This window comes from Rhyacophila brunnea, unplaced genomic scaffold, assembly GCF_057557595.1.
Source record: "Rhyacophila brunnea isolate RB1 unplaced genomic scaffold, BYU_Rbru_1.0 scaffold_9, whole genome shotgun sequence".
Taxonomy (NCBI): Eukaryota; Metazoa; Arthropoda; class Insecta; order Trichoptera; family Rhyacophilidae; genus Rhyacophila; species Rhyacophila brunnea.
Window position 1 is genome coordinate 40,449,888 of NW_028233361.1, and position 19,863 is coordinate 40,469,750.

A 19,863-nucleotide genomic window follows, 5' to 3' on the forward strand; every position below is an offset into this window, starting at 1 on the left:
TAAATACATATTATTTTTAAATGTCAACATAATAAATATAGATATGTAGGTTTTTATTAATAAGCACCTACTTCTGTTTTTTTTAATGTTTTAGAAATACCGGTTTTAATACCGATATGCAATAATAAATACTGAAAAACCGGTATTGACATTTTCATTCGGTATTGCAATCCCTAGTGAGGGCTTCTTCGATTGGAGAAGATCGATGTGTTGGAGGTTACTTTTATTTTCCTGGTTGTGATTTTATTTTAACCCAATGTTTACGGGCCCTTTTAATTAATTTTGTAATTAACGTGTTAATTTGAATTTGAAAAGCAATTAGCAAAAACACAATTTTGTGCGGCCCGTAAGCATCAAGTTGACATAATATTGTAGGACGATGACATAAGAACATGATTACCTAGTTGATTGCTAATGTCTTCGGGGGAGGTGGAAGTGACGTCGAACATCAGCCAGTGGTAGCCGATGGAATAGTGTTGGGCCTCGATTCCCTGTGTGATGTTGACATTCGACGAGCGAGGACTTGGGCAACCGCATTTTTCCTGCTGAAAAATCTGTTGCCCGTGTTACTCCTATTGGATAATGCTTTCCTGCCGAGATTTTCGAGACGGTCCCAGAAAACTGCATGTTGACGCGGCGTCACCTTATTACCAAAACTTTTGACGGCGTACTTTTGACACACTTCGTTTTTGATTTTACGGTTTGTGATTTATACCTTATACTGAATATACATAATTTGAAAACATCTCATGCATATACACACTAAAAAAATCCCGACGGGCTTGAACCTGTACCTATCTGCTGGATTTGCGCCAGTATGTTTTACCAATTAAACTAGGCCCGTACAAAACATTCTTTTCTAGTGTGTAGGTAGGTATGAATAATATGCTTGAGATGTTTTCAAATTATGTAGGTATATTCAGTATATAGATTGTTACATTCTGAAATCTTGTGTCCAGGGAACTGTCCTGTGCTTGTATCTTATTCGTTGAATGAAAGAAATAGTTTATTAAAAATATACTTTATATGTTTAAGGTTAGGTGTAAGGTGAGTTGGAGGTTGGAGGTGACCGTAAACAGGCTAGCCGCGAACTCGATGCGTGTGGGTCTTCATCTGAATGCCGCTAAGACCAAATCCATGTGCAGTGCTGCTTGCATCGACGCCGACACTCCTCTGCGGGTTTCTGGTCTGCCCGTCGAGCTGGTGTCCAGATTCAAGTACTTGGGTGCCACGGTTGCCGATGATGGTGGTATTTCTAGTGAGCTTGGAATCCGCATGGGTGTGGCGGGCTCTGCGTTCAACCAACTTGGAGTCGCATGGAGGTCAAGACTGTATTCTGTGAGGACCAAATGTCGTTTGTTTAACGCGTGCGTGCTACCTGTGTTCCTGTATGGCTGTGAGACATGGCATCTTACTAAGCTTCAAGAGTCTCGGCTTTTGAGCTTTGAGAATCGATGTCTCCGCAGAATCTTAGGGGTACATTGGTACGACCGCGTTACAAACATCCGAGTTCGTGAGCAGACACAACAGCCTTCGGTGATTGAAGTTATCACGAAGAGACGATTCACGTGGCTGGGACATGTATTCCGGATGCCGCCAAAGAGTGCGGCACTTCGTACCCTTGTGGCACAGCCTCAAGGGTTCCGTTGCCGTGGCCGGCCCTCCCTCACCCTGCAGCGATGCTACAAAAGCGACCTACGTGCTGCAGGTCTGACATGGCGGGAGGCACAGGAGTTGGCGATGGACCGAGGGAAGTGGCGCCAACTTGTGCTTGCCCTATGCCCCAACGTTGGGACGTGACAGGGTGAAAGAAGAAGAAGATAAGGTGAGTAATACCAATTTTAATTATCTGCCATTTACAATCAGTTCAGAGCTCTTCTAACACCCCCTTGCCTTCAAGTACAGAGACAATTGTCTCTACTTTGCGATTCACTGATTTATATCATATCAAATTCCAGAAGAGCTTGTTGCCAATTACGATTTTTGTTGTAAATATTGATACAGTTTTTTTTTTAAATTAAATTCAAATACGACTAGGTGAAGAAACTTAATAGGATTGCAGCCTTCACTCGGCTCAGAAAGAAGCAGATGCATTAGAAAATCGACACGATCCTGAGGCGGAAAACGAAAATGACATTAGGTAAATTTCGTTTTATTTTGTAGATACATAAAGGTATTTTTATAAGGCAAATACTAGTCAGTAAGAGGAGATTGTTTGACGTTTTGTTCATTTCCTTTCTGATTAACATTTTTCTTTTCCTCGTTCACAAAAGTGTGGAGAAAGTGTTTTGTTTTCCGTTTATCAATAAATGAATGCATTCGTAGTATTTTTTTTTATAACTTTCTGCAAAATGTTTTAAATTAATTTATAAAGTTATAGTTAATTAACTATAAATACCTCCATCATTATGGGCAATTAAATGCCTCGTTAGTTACGGCATGCTTGAATGATATTCTCATATAATTCTTAGGTAGACTATGTAATAATAATTAATAATCGTTTGAGAAATTCACACTCCCAGCAAAGTATCCACATTGTGTCACGATATTGTTCACAATACAATTAAGTATTAAACTAATTAATATAAGAAGAAGAAGGAGATAATTAAGATGCAAGTGTAAATGCAGCCGTTCGCGTTGACAAAGGGAGGCAATTTAATAATGGGTGTCTATTATGTTTTAGACTTCATTGTTTTGTTAAAATATCCATTTAGACAATGGCTTGGTATTAATTCTGGCATTGATGGTGACAATAGAATTTAATTGAAATTCTCGACTTCTTCTTTTGGTCATCATTCATCGGAGGTTTGACGGCGAGGACCGCGCCAGGCATAATGAACGGCATCGTCCGAATATTAGTAGGTATGCTCCAAAGAATTTGGACTCCGGATGGAGGAGTACGCTTTTCGTATTATGAATTTTGTAGGAAATACGATTTTCGAATCTAACAATATGATTATTACATGCGTGTTTGTATAAGTATTAAGTAAGAAGTTAATTATTTTCTTATTCTATTGGCAGCCCCAAAATAAAATGGCGACTTTAGTAACGTCCCTAGGCAAAGTGGCGCTCTTAAACAGACTTAGAATACCGTCCCTTTTAATGTTTTATTTCAAATTTTCTTTAATAATTTTATATTATTATTTTTATTATTATTATTATTTATTTTCGGCTATCTTAAACAAACAAATACCTACATAAAAAAAGTTTAAATTTACATACCTACCTAACTTTGACGAATTACGGCACTTACACAAAACCTATCAAAAACAGTGGTGACAGGTTTAGTAACCGCATCATCAGCTTCATCGGAAACCGCCGCTGCTGTCAAAAGTTGTAATATTTGTATTCGCCACCCTTTATAATGTGCCGCCCCTATGCAACGCATTACCTGCCTACTCCGACGGGACGTCACTGGGCGGTTTCCATTCTTGTTTGATGTCTGTAGTTGCTTTAATTACATAACCTACACGTACGTATTTCTCGGTGTTTTATTTGATTATTTATTCATCTTAAAAATAGTAGTCAATGTAGGTACCTACCTATTGCTTTTTTGCCCCTCTACATAAAATTGGCAAGGAAAATCTTTCTATGTGTACCTATTTATAGCTAAATTTTATATTGAAATGTCTTCTTTAATATGGTAATATGTGATATACGTGAAATTTCAAATTCATCAGACATTCACTATGGACAGAGGATGTGGCTTGCTTCCTGAACCTAATTAGTTCTCCGCCACATGGACATGTTGGTCGGTTGACAAGTCCAAACTCAAAGAGCTCGCCAACGAATTCACCGTGCCCAGTCTCAAGAATTTACATATTGGTGGATCAGTGACGTCCCGTGGGGGTAGGCAGATTGAGCGTCACTTGGGGGCGGCAGTTACTCGAAGGGCGGCAAATCGAGGAGAATCATTTGGTATATATAGAAATAACGACCTAAACTGAGTACCTACCAAATAACAAAGATATCTTTCATTTAAAAAACTCAGCTCACTGGTTGGAAACAAAATGTACCTATTAATTATTAACATAAAAGGTTTAACAGTACTTACTGTATTTTTTGTCGGGTTCACGATGTCTAGTTTTGCCCTTCGAGGTCTTTGGTGACCAGAAACGACATGAGCACGGATGATAAAAAATGGAGCGGCATTACGGCCCTGCCCAGGGGCGGCATTTTGTCTAGGGACGTCACTGTGGTGGATAGATTCCTACCATGCGACATTCTTGGACAAAGAGAAATGTAGGTAGTAAATCCATACCTACTCTACTTTTTTCCCCAAGTCCGGTGCTCTGGTTGAGTCGCATCTGAGCAGAATAATGAGCTCAACCATTGCCGACTCAAGTAGAGATGGCGATGGCTCAACACATTGAAAGTAGGTACCTATCTGTCGAGGCTAAAATCAGGCCACACCATGGTCTAACAATTATTTAACGTCCTAACGATACAAAATTTACAATAAATGATTAAATCATCGTCGTTAGAAATTAAAGCTTGGAATGAAGTCATATTTTGTTTACTACCTTGCAATTTATTTTGTGTGCATCATACCATACCTAATGTTATTAAAAAAATGAGATAGGTACAACTTAAATACAATGGATAATATTTCAACAAGCTTTAAAACATTGAAATAACGGCGAAAATAATAAAAACAAAATAATTTGTAATTGATGTCAAAGAAAACCTCTACAATCAATAAAATTATATTTTGCTGTTAGAATATGAGGTACACACGACAGCTATAACATTTTTAAAAAGTATATGAAGTGTCAAAACTGACAGCGCTGTCAGTGTTATGCTGAATAAAAATAACTACAAAAGTATTGTTTATACACAAAAAATCTAATTAGATTATGATTTAATTTAAGAAAAATCACAGCAAATAAAAGTATGAAGCCTTCACGAAACAAATGTGATGAAATCACGGCGATTGACACACTGTTAAATTTAGTGTCTCACGGAAATGCAATTATTGCCGAAATACTACGTTTGAAAGACAATATCCCACCCATATTCAGGTAATACCACAACATTAATATTAGTGCAGTATTTCCAGCTTCAAAATCCTCCTCTAAAATCTACATTTTATTCGTTATCAATGATTCATTGTTGTTTCTCCAAATACACTTGTAAATTTGTTATTGAACGGTTGCTTTCCTTATCTCCATTATTTGTGCGATGTTTGCGAAATTCTTCAGGTCTTTTTACTGGTTCTCCGCCCCCGCTCGCTGTCATCTGTCAGTGAGCACAGTGTTGCCAACCGAACTATACTTATAGTACATTTTGGTTCGCGTACTATTAAAAAAGTATAGTACGTCAAAAATACCACAATTTTGAAAAATGGAACTAATTGAATTCGCCGGTTGTGCGAATATTCCCCATTGCTTATTTCATTGCGTTTAAAAGTTGTCTATAATGTCGATGTTAAAAGTTCCGTAAAATGTTCGTACTTCAATCACAGCAAATCGTAATAATGTTAAGCGAGGGACGTAGTAAGTATAATCTATATAATATAAGATCTCAGTGTGCGATATTAGTCTATAGACGTAGTCTTGCGTTGTATACTCTAAAAAAACTAATGTGACAGTTAATGACGGCGGCCGCTGTTAGCATATTTCGGTCATAAGAGGTGTTTTAATAAAGCAGGGCATCGGAATTTCTCGAATTCTCCGTTATGTTTATGTGACAAACAAAAAACTTACATTTTCAACACGTCCTATAATTTTTGCCGAAATACTACAATGTCTTGGACCGCGTACTATAATTCGATGACAAAAAGATAGCTGAATTCCAAAATGGCGACTGACAGATAAAGACGACGGAGAACCAGTAAAAAGCACCAATAAAAGTACTTAGGTTTCATTTTTTTTGTCCCTCTCATGAAGACTTACCTATACCATAGCGATATAACACCTCAGTGGCTTGCTAACTGCTCTGTACCAATGAGGCGACGGTTCCATGATAAAACAGAACAGACACATCATTAGCTGCATATTACTTATCAAATACCTCATCAAACCTTTGTGTATTATTGACTTTATTAGGTTTTCACGTCCTAAGCCGGGTCGCACATATCAATGGCGAAAGGTGGAGGTAAGCTGTGGAGATTCAACATAAATAGTGCACACTACCCTTTGCCACTGGCACATATAAACTGTCTCGACTGCAACCCATTGAATATGTTGATGTGATTTTTTTGGTATTCGCAAAATACATGTAAGTTAATGTACATTCGGACATAGCTCGAATGCGACATTTTAGTTTAAAAAAAAGGCTGTTGTCGCAGGCAATAAGTTTCACTTCTCACAAACCGCATGTTGCATATCCTTAGTGTTGCAGTTACACATGCGCAGACGCTACTAGTCAATTATTTCTAATCCAACCTTCAGACTCGTCAGTCGCCATATTTCCTACTTTAAACTGTCACATAGGCGGCTATAGTCACTATGACAGCGATGGCAAATACGTGGCACGCGTGCCCAGCTTGGCACGCTAAAAGTATCTAATTATTTTTTAATGTTGCAGCTTGGAGACCAAAAGTGACCAGGCGAAGTATGGTGACATTATCCTGGATTTCAGCTATGTTAAAAACACCGATGCCATCGAGAAAAAAATTGCTAATAATGCGGTAAGTATAAATATCCAACATTTATTATTAGCATCACCGGTTCTAGAGAAGGCATTCTCCATATTAGTCTGTCAGTGGTGCGTAATCACCATTTACATTCCAAGATACATAATACTAATTCACACTGTAAGGATTGATTGTTACCTATTCTCTCAATTTGTCGAGGCATGTCCTGTGATGGTAGGCAGATCATATCACTGCTAAGGGATTGCACATTTTAAGGTGTTAAATTAAGTAAAATATATCCATATTTACAGTAGGATTTGTGGATATGATTGTCGGAATATTAAAAAAAATCATAGAATTTTTCCCAATAAAATATAATTAAATACATAGCAGTGGCAGAATGTTCAATTTATTCTAAAGCCTTGGTTGACGCTTTGAATGCTGAGTCTGGAAAATTGACATTGTTTGAATCAATATCATAGACTTAATAGATTGCACGAATGATCAATAATCATTCCTCTTTAAAAAATCTGTTAAGAATCATCTTTTCGGAGACAGGCAAGCTCCACGTTGGATTATATAGCCTATATAATAATTAATTTAATAAGATATAATTAATTTTAATAGGTAAATCAGGAACTTAAGAACTTATAAAGACAATTGATAGAATACTGTGCGAACTTGAACTGCTCAGATCCCTTAAAGTGCCAATAATTGGGTGGTTCACCCTAATATTTATTAATAAATTATGGTACTTAGTAGGTGGCATTTTGAGTCCACTATGTTAAGAGCTGATTGAAGAAACAGTGAGGGTTTGAACCTATGATCTATGGAACAAGAGGCTATTTTTTGCCTCTAACCCACGGCAATTGCATCTATACAGTATAAAGTAAGTGTACCACTTTATCAAATTGCTTCCTATGCTATTTTCTAGGTTCTCCAAGAGTTGGATGATGACTTCAAAGAAACTCATCAGGACATCATAACACGGTTCTATCTCGCATTCGAAAGCATCTACCAGTATGTCGTTGACCTTAATTTATTTCTGGAGCAACTATCAGAAGGAGTTTTTATCCAGCAATCTGTAGACTCTATTCTCAAAGACAGCGAAGGAAAACAACTCTTGGTAAAAGACTATTATTTTTCTTCACAACATGTATTATGTGGTTTTCGTTCGGTAAATTAATTAATTCCATGGATCCAAACTGGCCACGGGTCTAGGATGATTCGACACCGGGACAACTGGGCGTTACGCAATCAAATGAAATTTGTAAATAAATAGACGTTCGTGAATTATAAGTACTTTCAAAATAATTATATATAATACTCATATATCGTCACCGTAGATGTCAAGGGAGCCAAGCCACAAATTTGGCGAACATGAGCAAAGTACACAAAAGCATTTTAAAATCATCAAAGATGCAGTGGTCAATGGATTTAACCCACAAAACTCTTTTGACTACATTTTTAGTACATTTCAATATTCAGTGGTCAAGAGATATAACACACATAACTTCTAAGATACATACTTTTTTTTTAGTCATTTGTACAAAATAATAAAAAGATAACACCACAAAGTATATTCGATGTTGAAAGTTTCACCGTTATATCTTTAAAAACAAAAAAGTTCAATAAAAACATGTTACTTTTTTTGTCACACAAAATCTTTGCGCGCCTGTTTCTCTGCGTTATGATTTTGTGGACTGGCTCCCTTGACATCTATGGCGATGATATTATTATATTATTTAATAGGTATTTGGTGAGAATTTAAATATGCACACGTAAATAATGATTTAATCGTGTAAATGTTTAAATTCCAACGAAAAGAGAGTTCTTTTATTTTTATATGGAACGTCAGTCATAATAATTCTCAATCCGCAATAAAAAACATTATGTTAAGAGCAAAATAAATTAAAACAACTAAGTAGTAGATAGAAACTTATTAAATTTACTTGTCGAGTGGCTTAAGCATCGACCTATAACGTCGTGGGTCCCAGGTTCGAATCCTGGGTCTGGCAAATAGACATGTTGTTATTCAATTTTGTGTATGAGTCAGAGTATGGACCTAATAGGTTGAGCAAGTGGCTGACATCCATTTCTCGTAAAAAAAAATCTGTTAATAACAAACCTCTCCTGTGTGGAGGCCCATATGATTTTATTAGAATCGGACATGGTCGAAATAATACTTTCTGTATCAAATCGTAACGAACGTCTATTTATTTCATTAATGTAGGTTATTTCATTTGACAGTGTGGCACCCACTTGTCCTGGCGTCCAGTTGTCTCCGTGTCCTGGCCACTTGGTAGCTATAGAATCAAAGTTGAGAACATCATAAAGCCTCCAGCAAAGTCAAGGCCAATTAAATAAATGTTAACTGATTGATTAATAAAAAACATGGGGTTGTCAATCTACTATCTGTGTCTTGAAGATTCATTTGAATTCTAGTGCGAGAGCCTGTATCTTTACGGAGCGATGCTGATAGTGTGCGAAGTACATCTACCGGGAAAGCTGCGTGAACGGATCCTCATTGCTCATCACCGGGCCTCGGCCTCCAACCAGCAGAACAATTTTGACAGAGTCTGCATTTTACTCCAAGATACTGGCTATCGGAATGCCGCTAACTCCAAACGACCACAGCATTATCCTGAAGAGTTGTTCAAGTAATATTATATTGTAATATAAATGTTTTAATATATTTGATATACTGACATAATATTATTCTCATGGTAAAGAACTAAGAGCCAAATGCATGGTGATACTTATGTATCAGTAGGTTTATACGTTAGTCAACCAATATCGAAGGCATAACACAAAATATATAACGAAATTGAACTGTTATAATTATGTATTCTAAACAGAAGTAAATATAGTTTTAAGTGTCATCTTGTTGTTTCCGACGAAGCAAACTTGTTTTGAGTACCAATTATTTATGCAAACACGAAAGACTAGCAGTATTAAAAAATCTGTTGGCCAGTTTGGTATTTTTATACACATGTGTCAACTGAATTAATAATGCTTGAAATTATTTAAGTAGTTTTTGTCTAATTGCTAGGAATACTTTATACACAGTGTATACATTTATCCAATATATAAATTTGTCTAGTACACATATTGTTTTTTCAATTTGTGTGTGAGTCAGGGTATGGACCTAATAGGTTGAGCAAGTGGCTGACATCCATTTCTCGTAAAAAACAAAATCTGTTAATACAAACCTCTACTCTGTGGAGGCCCATATGATCCTATTAGGATCGGACATGGTCGGAAAAATGATATTATAGATAAATGGACTCTTTTAGGAGCCACTATGCATGATAATTTGTATATATGTACTTGTTTTCATGGTATATTTTAGTATATTGTTTTATTCTTTCAGACGTATACCCATCGATGAAACTTTCATTGACATCGTGATAGGACGATTACGAGGCGAAGACATCTACAATCAGATCAGTATATATCCGAGCCCCGACCATCGATCGACGGCACTCGCTTCTCAGGCATCCATGCTGGTTGTCTGTCTCTTATTCTCTCCGAACACATTAATGATGGAGTCAGCAAAGATGAGGGAGATTGTAGATAAATATTTTCCAGACAATTGGATCGTTTCTGTGTACATGGGATTAACTTTGAATCTGATTGAAATATGGGAGCCGTATAAAGCTGCCAAGTCCGCCTTGGCTAATACTCTCATTTCTAAGAATATTAAAGATCTCTCGCAGAAGTATTCGGCACAAATGGTGAAGCTTACTGCGCAGACTGGTAAATTACTACAAGAAGGTGCGCTGCAGGAAGAGAAAGTCATGGAGAATGTTAATGTTATTTTGAATTTGATAAGAGAATGTAACGTTACGTTACGTTGGTTAATGTTGCATATGAACCCAACTGTAATTCAGTACGATAATATAAAAAAAAGCAAACAGATAAGGGATCAAACTATTTTGGATGCAAAGTACAAAGCGATGGATCTGTTTCAATTGATGATAAACACGTCTCTATTGGAGATGTGTGTGAAAGAAATTTTTAAGAATTTACTGAACAATAAAGAAAAGAAATGGGAGAAACAGAAGAATGAAGCCGCAGAACGGATCGGAGAATTGAGTGAAGCGTTCTCTGGTGAAAAACCGCTCCCTCGCGTAGCCAAAAATGAAAACCTTGATAGATGCTTTAAAAATATAAAAAGAAAAATAGATGGACTACGCCACGACGATATGGAAGCATCGAGTAGAAGTATTATTAAATTGTTACGAGAATTAGAATACGTGCAAGAATTTCATCAGTTACACGATATAATGCAGGTGAAACAATGGTTGAAGGAATGTAGAAGCCGCTTACGAGATATGATAAGAGGCGGTGGCTTAACTGAAGAGAGTTTAGTTTCCTTACAAGTATTCGCCGATTTAAGCTACGGGTGGTATGCGGCGAGATCGTTCACCACACTCGGCCGTGAAGCCTTAAAGAAAGATCCGACTCTTGTCTCTCATCTTCGAGCTGTGTTTTTAAAGCTGGCTTCCGTGTTGGAGATTCCATTGATGCATATAAATCAGGCCGGCAGTGCTGATCTTCTCTCTGTATCGCAGTATTACAGCAATGAGTTAGTTATGTATGTGAGGGAAGTTTTGCAAGTTATCCCGGAGACTGTGTTTAGTTTGCTGGAGAGGATAATTGAGCTGCAAACTTCGGTGATCATCGAATTGCCGACTAGATTGGATAAGGATAAGCTGAAAGAATTTTCACAGTTGGATGAGAGGATGGAAGTGGCGAAGCTGACACATTCTGTGTCCATTTTCACAAGTGGTATGATATCTTTGAATATTTAATAATAATTACAGATTACCATGTTGTAGCTTTGTTGATCACTCTATACAACATGTTCCATTAGGTGGTATCTAATGGAACATTGTACACGGGAAGTCATGCATCTCGGGTCCATATTCTGGGTCTGGCAAATTCACAAGTTTTTCAATGTTTGTTTGGAAGCATGTATAGTTTGAGTATGTTGTTAACATCCATTTCCCCTAAAAAAAAAACTGTTAAAAAACCTCTTCATGAGGTGGTCAGATCCACATCAATCAAAAATCACATTAACCATTCAGCCATGTTTGGTTTCATAATCCTCTTATCGTGCCATTCCCATATCAGAGGTCGGCCACCATCACTGTGATATTTGCTCTATCATCTGCTACTCGGAACAGTTCAGTAGATTAGATTAGTAGAGTAGATGTGCACTATTTCTGTAGGATCTCCACAACTAGTAAGTTGTGGAGATCCTACAAAAATAGTGCACAATAAAGTTTATTGTGCATAATATATCATCTAAGTCACATAAACGGTACTGGGGGTTGTACTAATTCACTATAATTAGCTAAATGTCTCTTCAGGAAGAAAAATCTTGTAATTCGTGCATTCGCATAATATATTATGTCTACCCATGTCTAAAAAATCGGATGTCTTAAGTATTGGTTTGATATATACCGGTAGCTATGCATAGAGGTAGGCTGTGGAGATCCGACATAAATGGTGCACAATAAACTTTGTCAGTCATACTTATTTGTTTTCATTGAACTAAGAATACGAATTCCAGACGGTGTTAGTTAGTTTTTAAAAAAGTTTGTATGATTTGATGGCACTATGGCCTACCTCCACCCTTCGACACTGACTCGTAACAATCACGGAAGTTATTAAGCCACGAAATGCGGTATTGTCCTCTTCTACGTTCACCGTTAATCTTTCCTAGGATAACGAGTTGGGGAATGTTGTACCTTTTCTCCTCTCATAGTGTGGCCGAGGTACTGTAGTTTTCTGGTTCTGTTACTAATGCAGAACGTCTCAGTCGTTTCCCATTTGTTTGAGAATGTCTGCATTTGTCACTTAGTCAGTCCAAGGAATTTTGAGAATGCATTTATACAATAGGATAGGTGTGTGTGACTGGCTATAATATTATATAATACAAATCGTCACGGTTTGATCAGATTTTTTATCATTTTAGGCATATTAAAAATGAGAAGCACTTTAGTTGGAGTGATTTGCATTGATCCGAAACAGCTTTTGGAAGATGGCATCAGGCGTGAAGTGTCGAGACTCGTGAAGGCTCGACTTGTGACTGCCTTAGCTCCATCCGGGAGCAGAAACGGAAGCACCTTGGTGGCCAGATTGCAACAGCTGGCAAAGCATATGGATGGATACAGAAGATCCTTTGAATACATCCAGGATTACATTAATATACACGGCTTGAAAATATGGCAGGAAGAGGTGAGACACAAAAAATGGTTTGGGGGGGGGGGGGGGGGGGGTTCCATTTTAAAAAATCAACCATAATATGTCTAAAGTGGCGGGAGGGGGTGGAGTTAACAAAATCTTCTAGTCTAGCGATTATATTTGATAAATCTCGAGGAGGTTTACAGACACGCAAATAAGCTAAGAAAATTTATAACTACCATCAAACACAGAAATGATGCATACTCACCCATATTTTCCACCATGATTTACTCCAGCTTCAGCATATTCTGGGTAGAGTGGAGGGTAGCAGAGACGTAGGCAGACGGAGATTCTCTCAATTGTGTTAAGTGACTCAATATCCAAGGCATTAGTGATGTGATACGACTGGCCCAGGATAGGGTGTTGTACCGCAATTTGGTCGCTAATCTTCGATAAACTTAGGTTGATTTTGAATTTGATAATGTTTACCTTGTGAACTTAAACATCAGTGGCGAAGGATGGTACCCTGTTAAGATCCGCTATCAATAGTGCAAACTAAACTTTGTCAGTCATACCTATTTGTTTTCATTAAAATAAGACTACAATTTACAAATGGTGATGGTTAGTTTTTAAAATTCAATTAAACCCTTAGAAAACCAAGCCATAATAGATAGTAGTCAAAAAATACTCATCTATCTATGAATACTTTGGATATTTTATAGATAGAATAATATTTTTTATCTATTATAGTTTGATTTAGGCAGGGCTAAATTTAAAAAAATGAACCAACAATATGTGTAATATGTATTCTTAATACAACGAAAACAAATAAGTATGAATGAAAAAGTGTACAGAATTTTGTCATATCGCCTAAAATATACCCAAACTATTATGGTTTCTTTTAGGCAGGGTTTAATTGATTTTTAAAAATTAACCAACACCATCTGTAAATTGGAGCCTTAGTTCAATAAAGACAAATACGTATGACTAACAAAGTTTAATGTGCACTTCTAAAGTCTAGTACTAGTCGGATATTAACAGACTACCTCCACCCTTTGCTCCTGCTAAACATGTATTGTATACTTGTGGTGAATAGTAAGTAAGTAATATATTATAAATTGATTATCTTTCAGGTGTCTAAAATCGTAAGCTTGTGTGTCGACGAAGAGTGCAGCAAACTTCTTCGACTGAAGGAGTCCAGCTCCGGATTCACTAACCAGCCAAACATGTTTGGATGTCTCGTACAGGACATGTATGGACTTGCAGATCCAAAGTAAGACAATTGAACATTCATAATAGAATACTATGTTAGTTCCAGCAAAAGAATTGCTTAGGACAGTGGTGCACAAACTTCATCTTTTTATAATGAGTCACACTGTCTGTGGTGCAGTCTATTTTTAAATTATCGTTTTCAAAACGTGCATTATAGTGTTAGTTTTCCAGGAATTTTGTCATTTGTGAATCGATATTAAAAAATCGCTTGTCTTAACAGAAAAACACAGTCCGATTATGACACATTTGTTTGTCCACATATGCATGTATAGTGCGTGTCTAAAGTTCTTTATGCACTTTTATTGTTTTCTAACAAATTAATCGTGTCTGAACTAATTTTCTTCATGCAAATATGCACGTAATGCGGAGTGGAGAGTAATTGAAGTTTCTGATAAAATTATGTAACTATTAAATTAAAAATAAAACATAAAATGTATATCTCATCTAGTATAATATATCATAATTTTTCAACACTTTTACCCTTTGCGGCCCGTGAAAAATTAGAAAATGGACAAATTGGCCCTTCTTTCAAAAAGCTTGTGCACCACTGGCTTAGGGGATTAGGGCCCTATGCATAGTCATATTTATGTAAATAAGTGGGCTTATGCATTATCGGTTACTTAGAATGGGAATACATTTAAGTAACATTTTATAATAATTTCCATCCCATGTTATAGTTACTAAGTATGTCTATGCTTGGGTTTTTAGATCGCAATGTTCAAGACTTATGGGCGCTAAAAAATTTAGAAAGGTGTTAGAATGCTAAAAATTTCTATAAATTTTATTTATTTTGAAGTCATAAGTAGTCGATGTTTGTTCATAAGAACATGAAACCCATTTAAATGGTTTTGTTGCGGCAGGTATGTGTCAAACTTTCTGCTTCTATATATTATTATGAACAAATATCATAATATTTAAATGGCTTTTCACCAGTATGTATCATTATAATATGTGGTTGTACATTTTGCTAGCATTTTAAATAGATTTTTTGTTAAAATAAAATTTTCAATGTATCCTATTGATCAGTGGCGAAGAGTGGAGGTAGGCTGTTAAAATCAGCCACAGATAGTGCACACTAAACTTTACTTTGTCAGCCATACGTATATGTTTTCATTAAAATAATACTACAATTTACAGACGGCGTTGGTTGGTTTTTAAAATTCAATTGCAAATTCCCTGCAAAACCAAGCCATAATAAATAATAGTCAAAAAATACTTGTCTATCTATAAAATATCTAAAATTATGCAACATAACTTTGGATATTTTATAGATAGAATAATATTTTTTATCTATTATAATTTGCTTTAGGCAGGGCTTAATGAATTAAAAAAAAAATAACCAACAATATGTGTAATATTAGTATGTATTCTTGATCCAACGAAAACAAATAAGTATGAATGAAAAAGTTTGCACAATTTTGTCGTATCGCCTAAAGTTTACCAAAACTATTATGATTTGGTTATGCAGAGCTTAATTGGTTTTTAAAACTAACCAACACCATCTGTTAATTGTAGTCTTAGTTCAAAAACAAATACGTAAGACTAATAAAGCTTAATCTGCACTATTTATGGTAGATCTTAACAGCCTACCTCCACCCTTCGCTGGTGCTATTGATTGACTTTATGGAACTGACACTAAGCTTCCATATTATGCTACATTTTATTATCCAAATTTATTTTACAGGTCCACTGTATACATTAAACATAACAGTGCATGGTTTGACGCCAAATCCCATCAAGAAACAATATCTCGTACCGTATTTGGTGGTATATTCTGCGCCACTGGAGCCGCCGGACTCCGAGGTGTGGCGAGGCTACTGGCTGCTCATCTGACGGCCCGACTGAAGAGATTATCCAACGCATTATCCGCAATGGCTGGATCCAACGCGTCAGGCCATCAGAGTCATCAGCAGCTGACTGATTGGCTGCTGGAAGTTGGGACTTGTTTGCTGCTAGCCGAGCATGCCGTGCATCAGTTGAATACGTCCTGCAAGTTTGATTCGTGCCGGTTGCAGGCTTCCTTGGAGGCCGTAGATAGGTAAATAATGTTATTGTGGACATCAATTCTTGAAAATTGAATTTCTCTGAAAGACTTCGAGTAGCTATATTTCATGATAAGTTTAAAATGAGTATGACATCACGGTAAATTTAAAAAAATATATTTTACTTTTACGTGAGTCTATTTTGTCTATTAGTTTGAAAGCACTCCATATTTCGTCATTTATAGATTTGCCATTAACTAGAAAAATAGTATAAACATTGACACTACTTTTGAGTCTTTATATAAAAATATCCATGACATAGTTAAAGTCTGTCTTCAGCATCCATCTCGTTGAAAACTTGCAACAGTTGAACACGATGGTACAATACTTTCCATGTGACGTGTACGACAGCTTATAGAATACAGACTACATTGATTTTTTAAAGAAACAGAACCGAGCCTTGGAACCAGAGTTCTGGGTTGATAGAACCAAACCACATTCGATTAACCTACAAGAACCGAACCTTTAAAACAATTAATGGTTACCAACAGCTCCGGTTATAACACCTCAATATACTGAAATTTTCGAAGCATGTTCAAAAAATGTACAGATCTTTCATTGACAATAATATGCCAATTACTTTTTACTGTCTATTAATCAGAGACTATTAATTTTTGCAATATCCTCATTCCAGAGCCATAATGAATGACATGAAATCAAAATGCGATAGTGAGAAACCGTATCCGCACCAAGAGTTTCTCCTGGAAGTGAACGAGCTAATGCAGCGAGCTGGAATAAGTCATCCATGTTCCACAATCTACGTCAAAACTTCCAGTAGAGAGGGCATAGCCAAAAACATTTTCCTTACCGTGATTGGTAACCTCCCTAAGATGGCTTTTTATCAGAATATTGGTAAGTAAATGATGTTTTTATTTTTAATGATTGTCTTTCAGGAAATCTAATATGGTGGCATTTGACTAGTCATAGTAAGAGGTCAAAATTACCTTAAATTATGTACAGCACAACCTGTCATAGTCTATTCACCGTAAGAAGTAAGATAGCTAAATTGGACATGTTGTCACTGCTCTAAATAGGGATGAAATTCTGAGTTCAAACCAGTCTCCGAGGTTCCTTAAGCCAGGACATTCTTCTACCAGGGGCTCGCTTATCGGAGATCTTTCCTTGAACGATAAGATACAGAGTTGATATCTCTTGAGTGGCCACATGATGTGATCAAAGTATACCAATGGTTTTATTTCTCTGATTATTTCTTTGGTTTTTTCATCCTCGACATTTGTAACTATGTCTTTCCAGCTGATACGGAGCATGCGTGCATACCCACATTTTAAAAGATTCAAGTCTTCTCCCAGTCCCTGGTTTAGGTCATGGCTACATAGTATTTTCCTCAGTCATATAAATGGACCCCTGGCTTTCTCGACTCAACATTTCAGTTCAATGGTGTGGTCCCTGTAATCGTCCAGAATGCAACCTATGTATTCTATGTAGGATGTTTTCATGAAAGTTGTATTTTTATCATGTGGTTATTGATTTCTTTGTCATTAGGATGCCTTTCTGCTAAACGTTCTGCAGAGCCCATGGATGGAGCTCCGTTTGTGACAGGAGTATCATCTCTGATTCATCAGTATCATCCGGATGTCAAGACACAGTTTTTGCTACTGCTTTGTGAACGAATCACTACTCAAACGGAAGGAGGATTAAGGTAACTTTAATATAATGTATTAAATTAAATTACGTCAGCTGGTTTTCTTTCATTGCTGGATGGAGACCTCTTTACTGTTATGCCATGCCATTCTTCTCATTTACTCGCTGGTCTTTGTCACTGTCACTTGGTGGCGGTCAGATTGATGACTTCATTAATTTCCTATGTGTAGCCTAAAGATTTTATTATAAATTTTCATCGCTTGCTGTTATTCTGCACAGCCAAAAACCCAACGATCGACGTCATATTAATGCAGATTCTGAAACAATAATTTTAAAATGTAATGTCAAAAAATAAAATGACAATGGCCGCCACTTTCACTATTGTAAGAATGCGCAAATATAATAAGTAACTATTTACTAAAACGTAAATTTCTTTATATAAGATTTATGTTTGCGTTGGTTGATTTGCAAATGTGAAAATTACAATATGTACCTTCTATCATTATTTCGATGCCACGACTGCAAAGAATTTTCAAGGGACATACAAGCGTGTATGAACATAATATAATAAAAGTAGACTTACCCATTCATTTATTTTATTATCAGCTGTACGAATTGCAAAACCTTTTTATCAGTATGGTTTAAAAATGCCGGAAATCAATATTATTCTGACAGAATTACATAATATTATATTTTATTTACATCAATGTCAACTCGAAAAAACGATTGCTTTTGTTTTGAAAATATCATGTAGAATTGACATGAAATTTGAAAATAATGACATGACATCAGTGACAAATAGTCTCGCAGCTCGAGTGTTGATTGGCTGGGCGATGGGTGAGCTCTGATTGGTCATTGAACTGGCCTTGTACTGTACTGTCATCTATTATCATGACTGAGTATGTCTGGTGTATTAAGTGGTCACGATCGCTGTATGGAAGATACATCTCCCGGAATTTTACACGGCATATTAGTAATTATTTATAAAATTGTCTAATGTCTGTTTTTTTTTTACAGCCTCAAGGCCCCCGAACTCTTGCCAGAGGTTACGGTGGGCCTCAAGTTTTTGGAAATATTCTGCACAGTCTCCAACACACCAAAGAGTTTCATAGAAAGTCTCATTCCAATCAACATACTCGCACAGTATGAATTTATGTCTAGTAAAACTTTGTAAGCGTATAATAAAAATTATGTCAATGTAATTATTATTTTAGAAGATATACAGAATTTAATAAATTTAAGCAAACAGCATGAAATTAAATCGATATTAATTAAAATTAGTGGGTGCTAAAATCAGAAGGTAAATGGTTTGGAAACAATCCCATGGTGGAGAAGTATCGGTGTGTCCGTCTCTGAAGATGCGGGTGCAGGTTCGAATCCCGCACGTCTGGCAAAATCACTTGTTGTTTTGTCCAATGTGCGTTTAATAAAGGCCAGCGCATTTATTCTATACACAAGACTGCTATTGGCAGCTATCGAGGGTACCTAGTTTATCATATTTACGTATTGAGGTATTATAATTCTTGTTACAAAAAGTAAGCCGTCAAAACCGTCTATCTTGCTCTAAAAGTTAACACAGCCAAGAGAGGTGTTGTTAAAACCTAGCACCTATTGTAACAATTATAATATTTCAATACATAAATATGATAAACTACCCTCGATAGCAGATGCGCAGGTAGTGAAAATACTACATAATATTTACCTTTTTTCATTACCTACCTTTATGAAGATTATACAATAGTATTTGTATTCTATTACAAAAATAATTATTATAAACTTGCAATATTTTTTGTTACATTATTCATATACCAAATAAATTTTTCTAATAAACTTTTAATTATTTTCTACCACAACCCATTACATTACACACTGGCAATGTTGTGCCTTTAAAACTGGTTATTGCTTTGTTCCTCATGGGTGTCAATGTATTTATTGCAGAACTTAAAGCGGTGAGTATAGCTTGTGATTTGAGAGTTCTCGAAATCAAGAATATTTGTTTTCTCAAGAATTCGAAATTACGCCTTCATGCCAATTTTTTTTTCATTGTTCACATCTTCCGGCAAAAAATTGTTATAGAATACTTGTGAAAGGAGTTACAATTGATTTTTCTTATCAATGTCTAGTGCGGCCGCCATATTGGATTCAAGATGTCATACAAGTCATCAGCATCTACCA

General features: G+C 36.3%; 1 protein-coding gene across 2 annotated transcripts; it reads left to right on the forward strand.

Moving 5' to 3' along the window:
- Positions 1-355: 355 nt before the first annotated feature.
- Positions 356-19,524, forward strand: Strump (WASH complex subunit strump). 2 transcript variants are annotated; one of them, XM_085959785.1, is made up of 12 exons: positions 356-1,825; positions 2,038-2,140; positions 6,529-6,631; positions 7,512-7,703; positions 9,023-9,237; positions 9,951-11,371; positions 12,564-12,826; positions 13,906-14,045; positions 15,729-16,082; positions 16,721-16,938; positions 17,590-17,746; positions 18,706-19,524. In XM_085959785.1, the coding sequence occupies exons 5-12, from the start codon at positions 9,050-9,052 to the stop codon at positions 18,860-18,862; spliced, it is 2,898 nt and encodes a 965-aa protein (XP_085815911.1). In that variant the 5' UTR covers positions 356-1,825; positions 2,038-2,140; positions 6,529-6,631; positions 7,512-7,703; positions 9,023-9,049; the 3' UTR covers positions 18,863-19,524. The 2 variants fall into 2 exon arrangements, with proteins under 2 accessions (XP_085815911.1, XP_085815910.1); XM_085959784.1 differs by lacking the exons at positions 356-1,825; positions 2,038-2,140 and adding an exon at positions 4,769-5,021.
- The last annotated feature ends 339 nt before the right edge of the window (positions 19,525-19,863 follow it).

Bases quoted from the DNA above. Each gene is read 5' to 3' on its own strand.
- Strump (XM_085959784.1), top strand. From the start codon at position 4,894: ATGAAGCCTTCACGAAACAAATGTGATGAAATCACGGCGATTGACACA. The intron at 16,083-16,720 runs GTAAATAATGTT...TCCTCATTCCAG, and splicing joins TCCTTGGAGGCCGTAGATAG to AGCCATAATGAATGACATGA. The intron at 16,939-17,589 runs GTAAGTAAATGA...CTTTGTCATTAG, and splicing joins GGCTTTTTATCAGAATATTG to GATGCCTTTCTGCTAAACGT.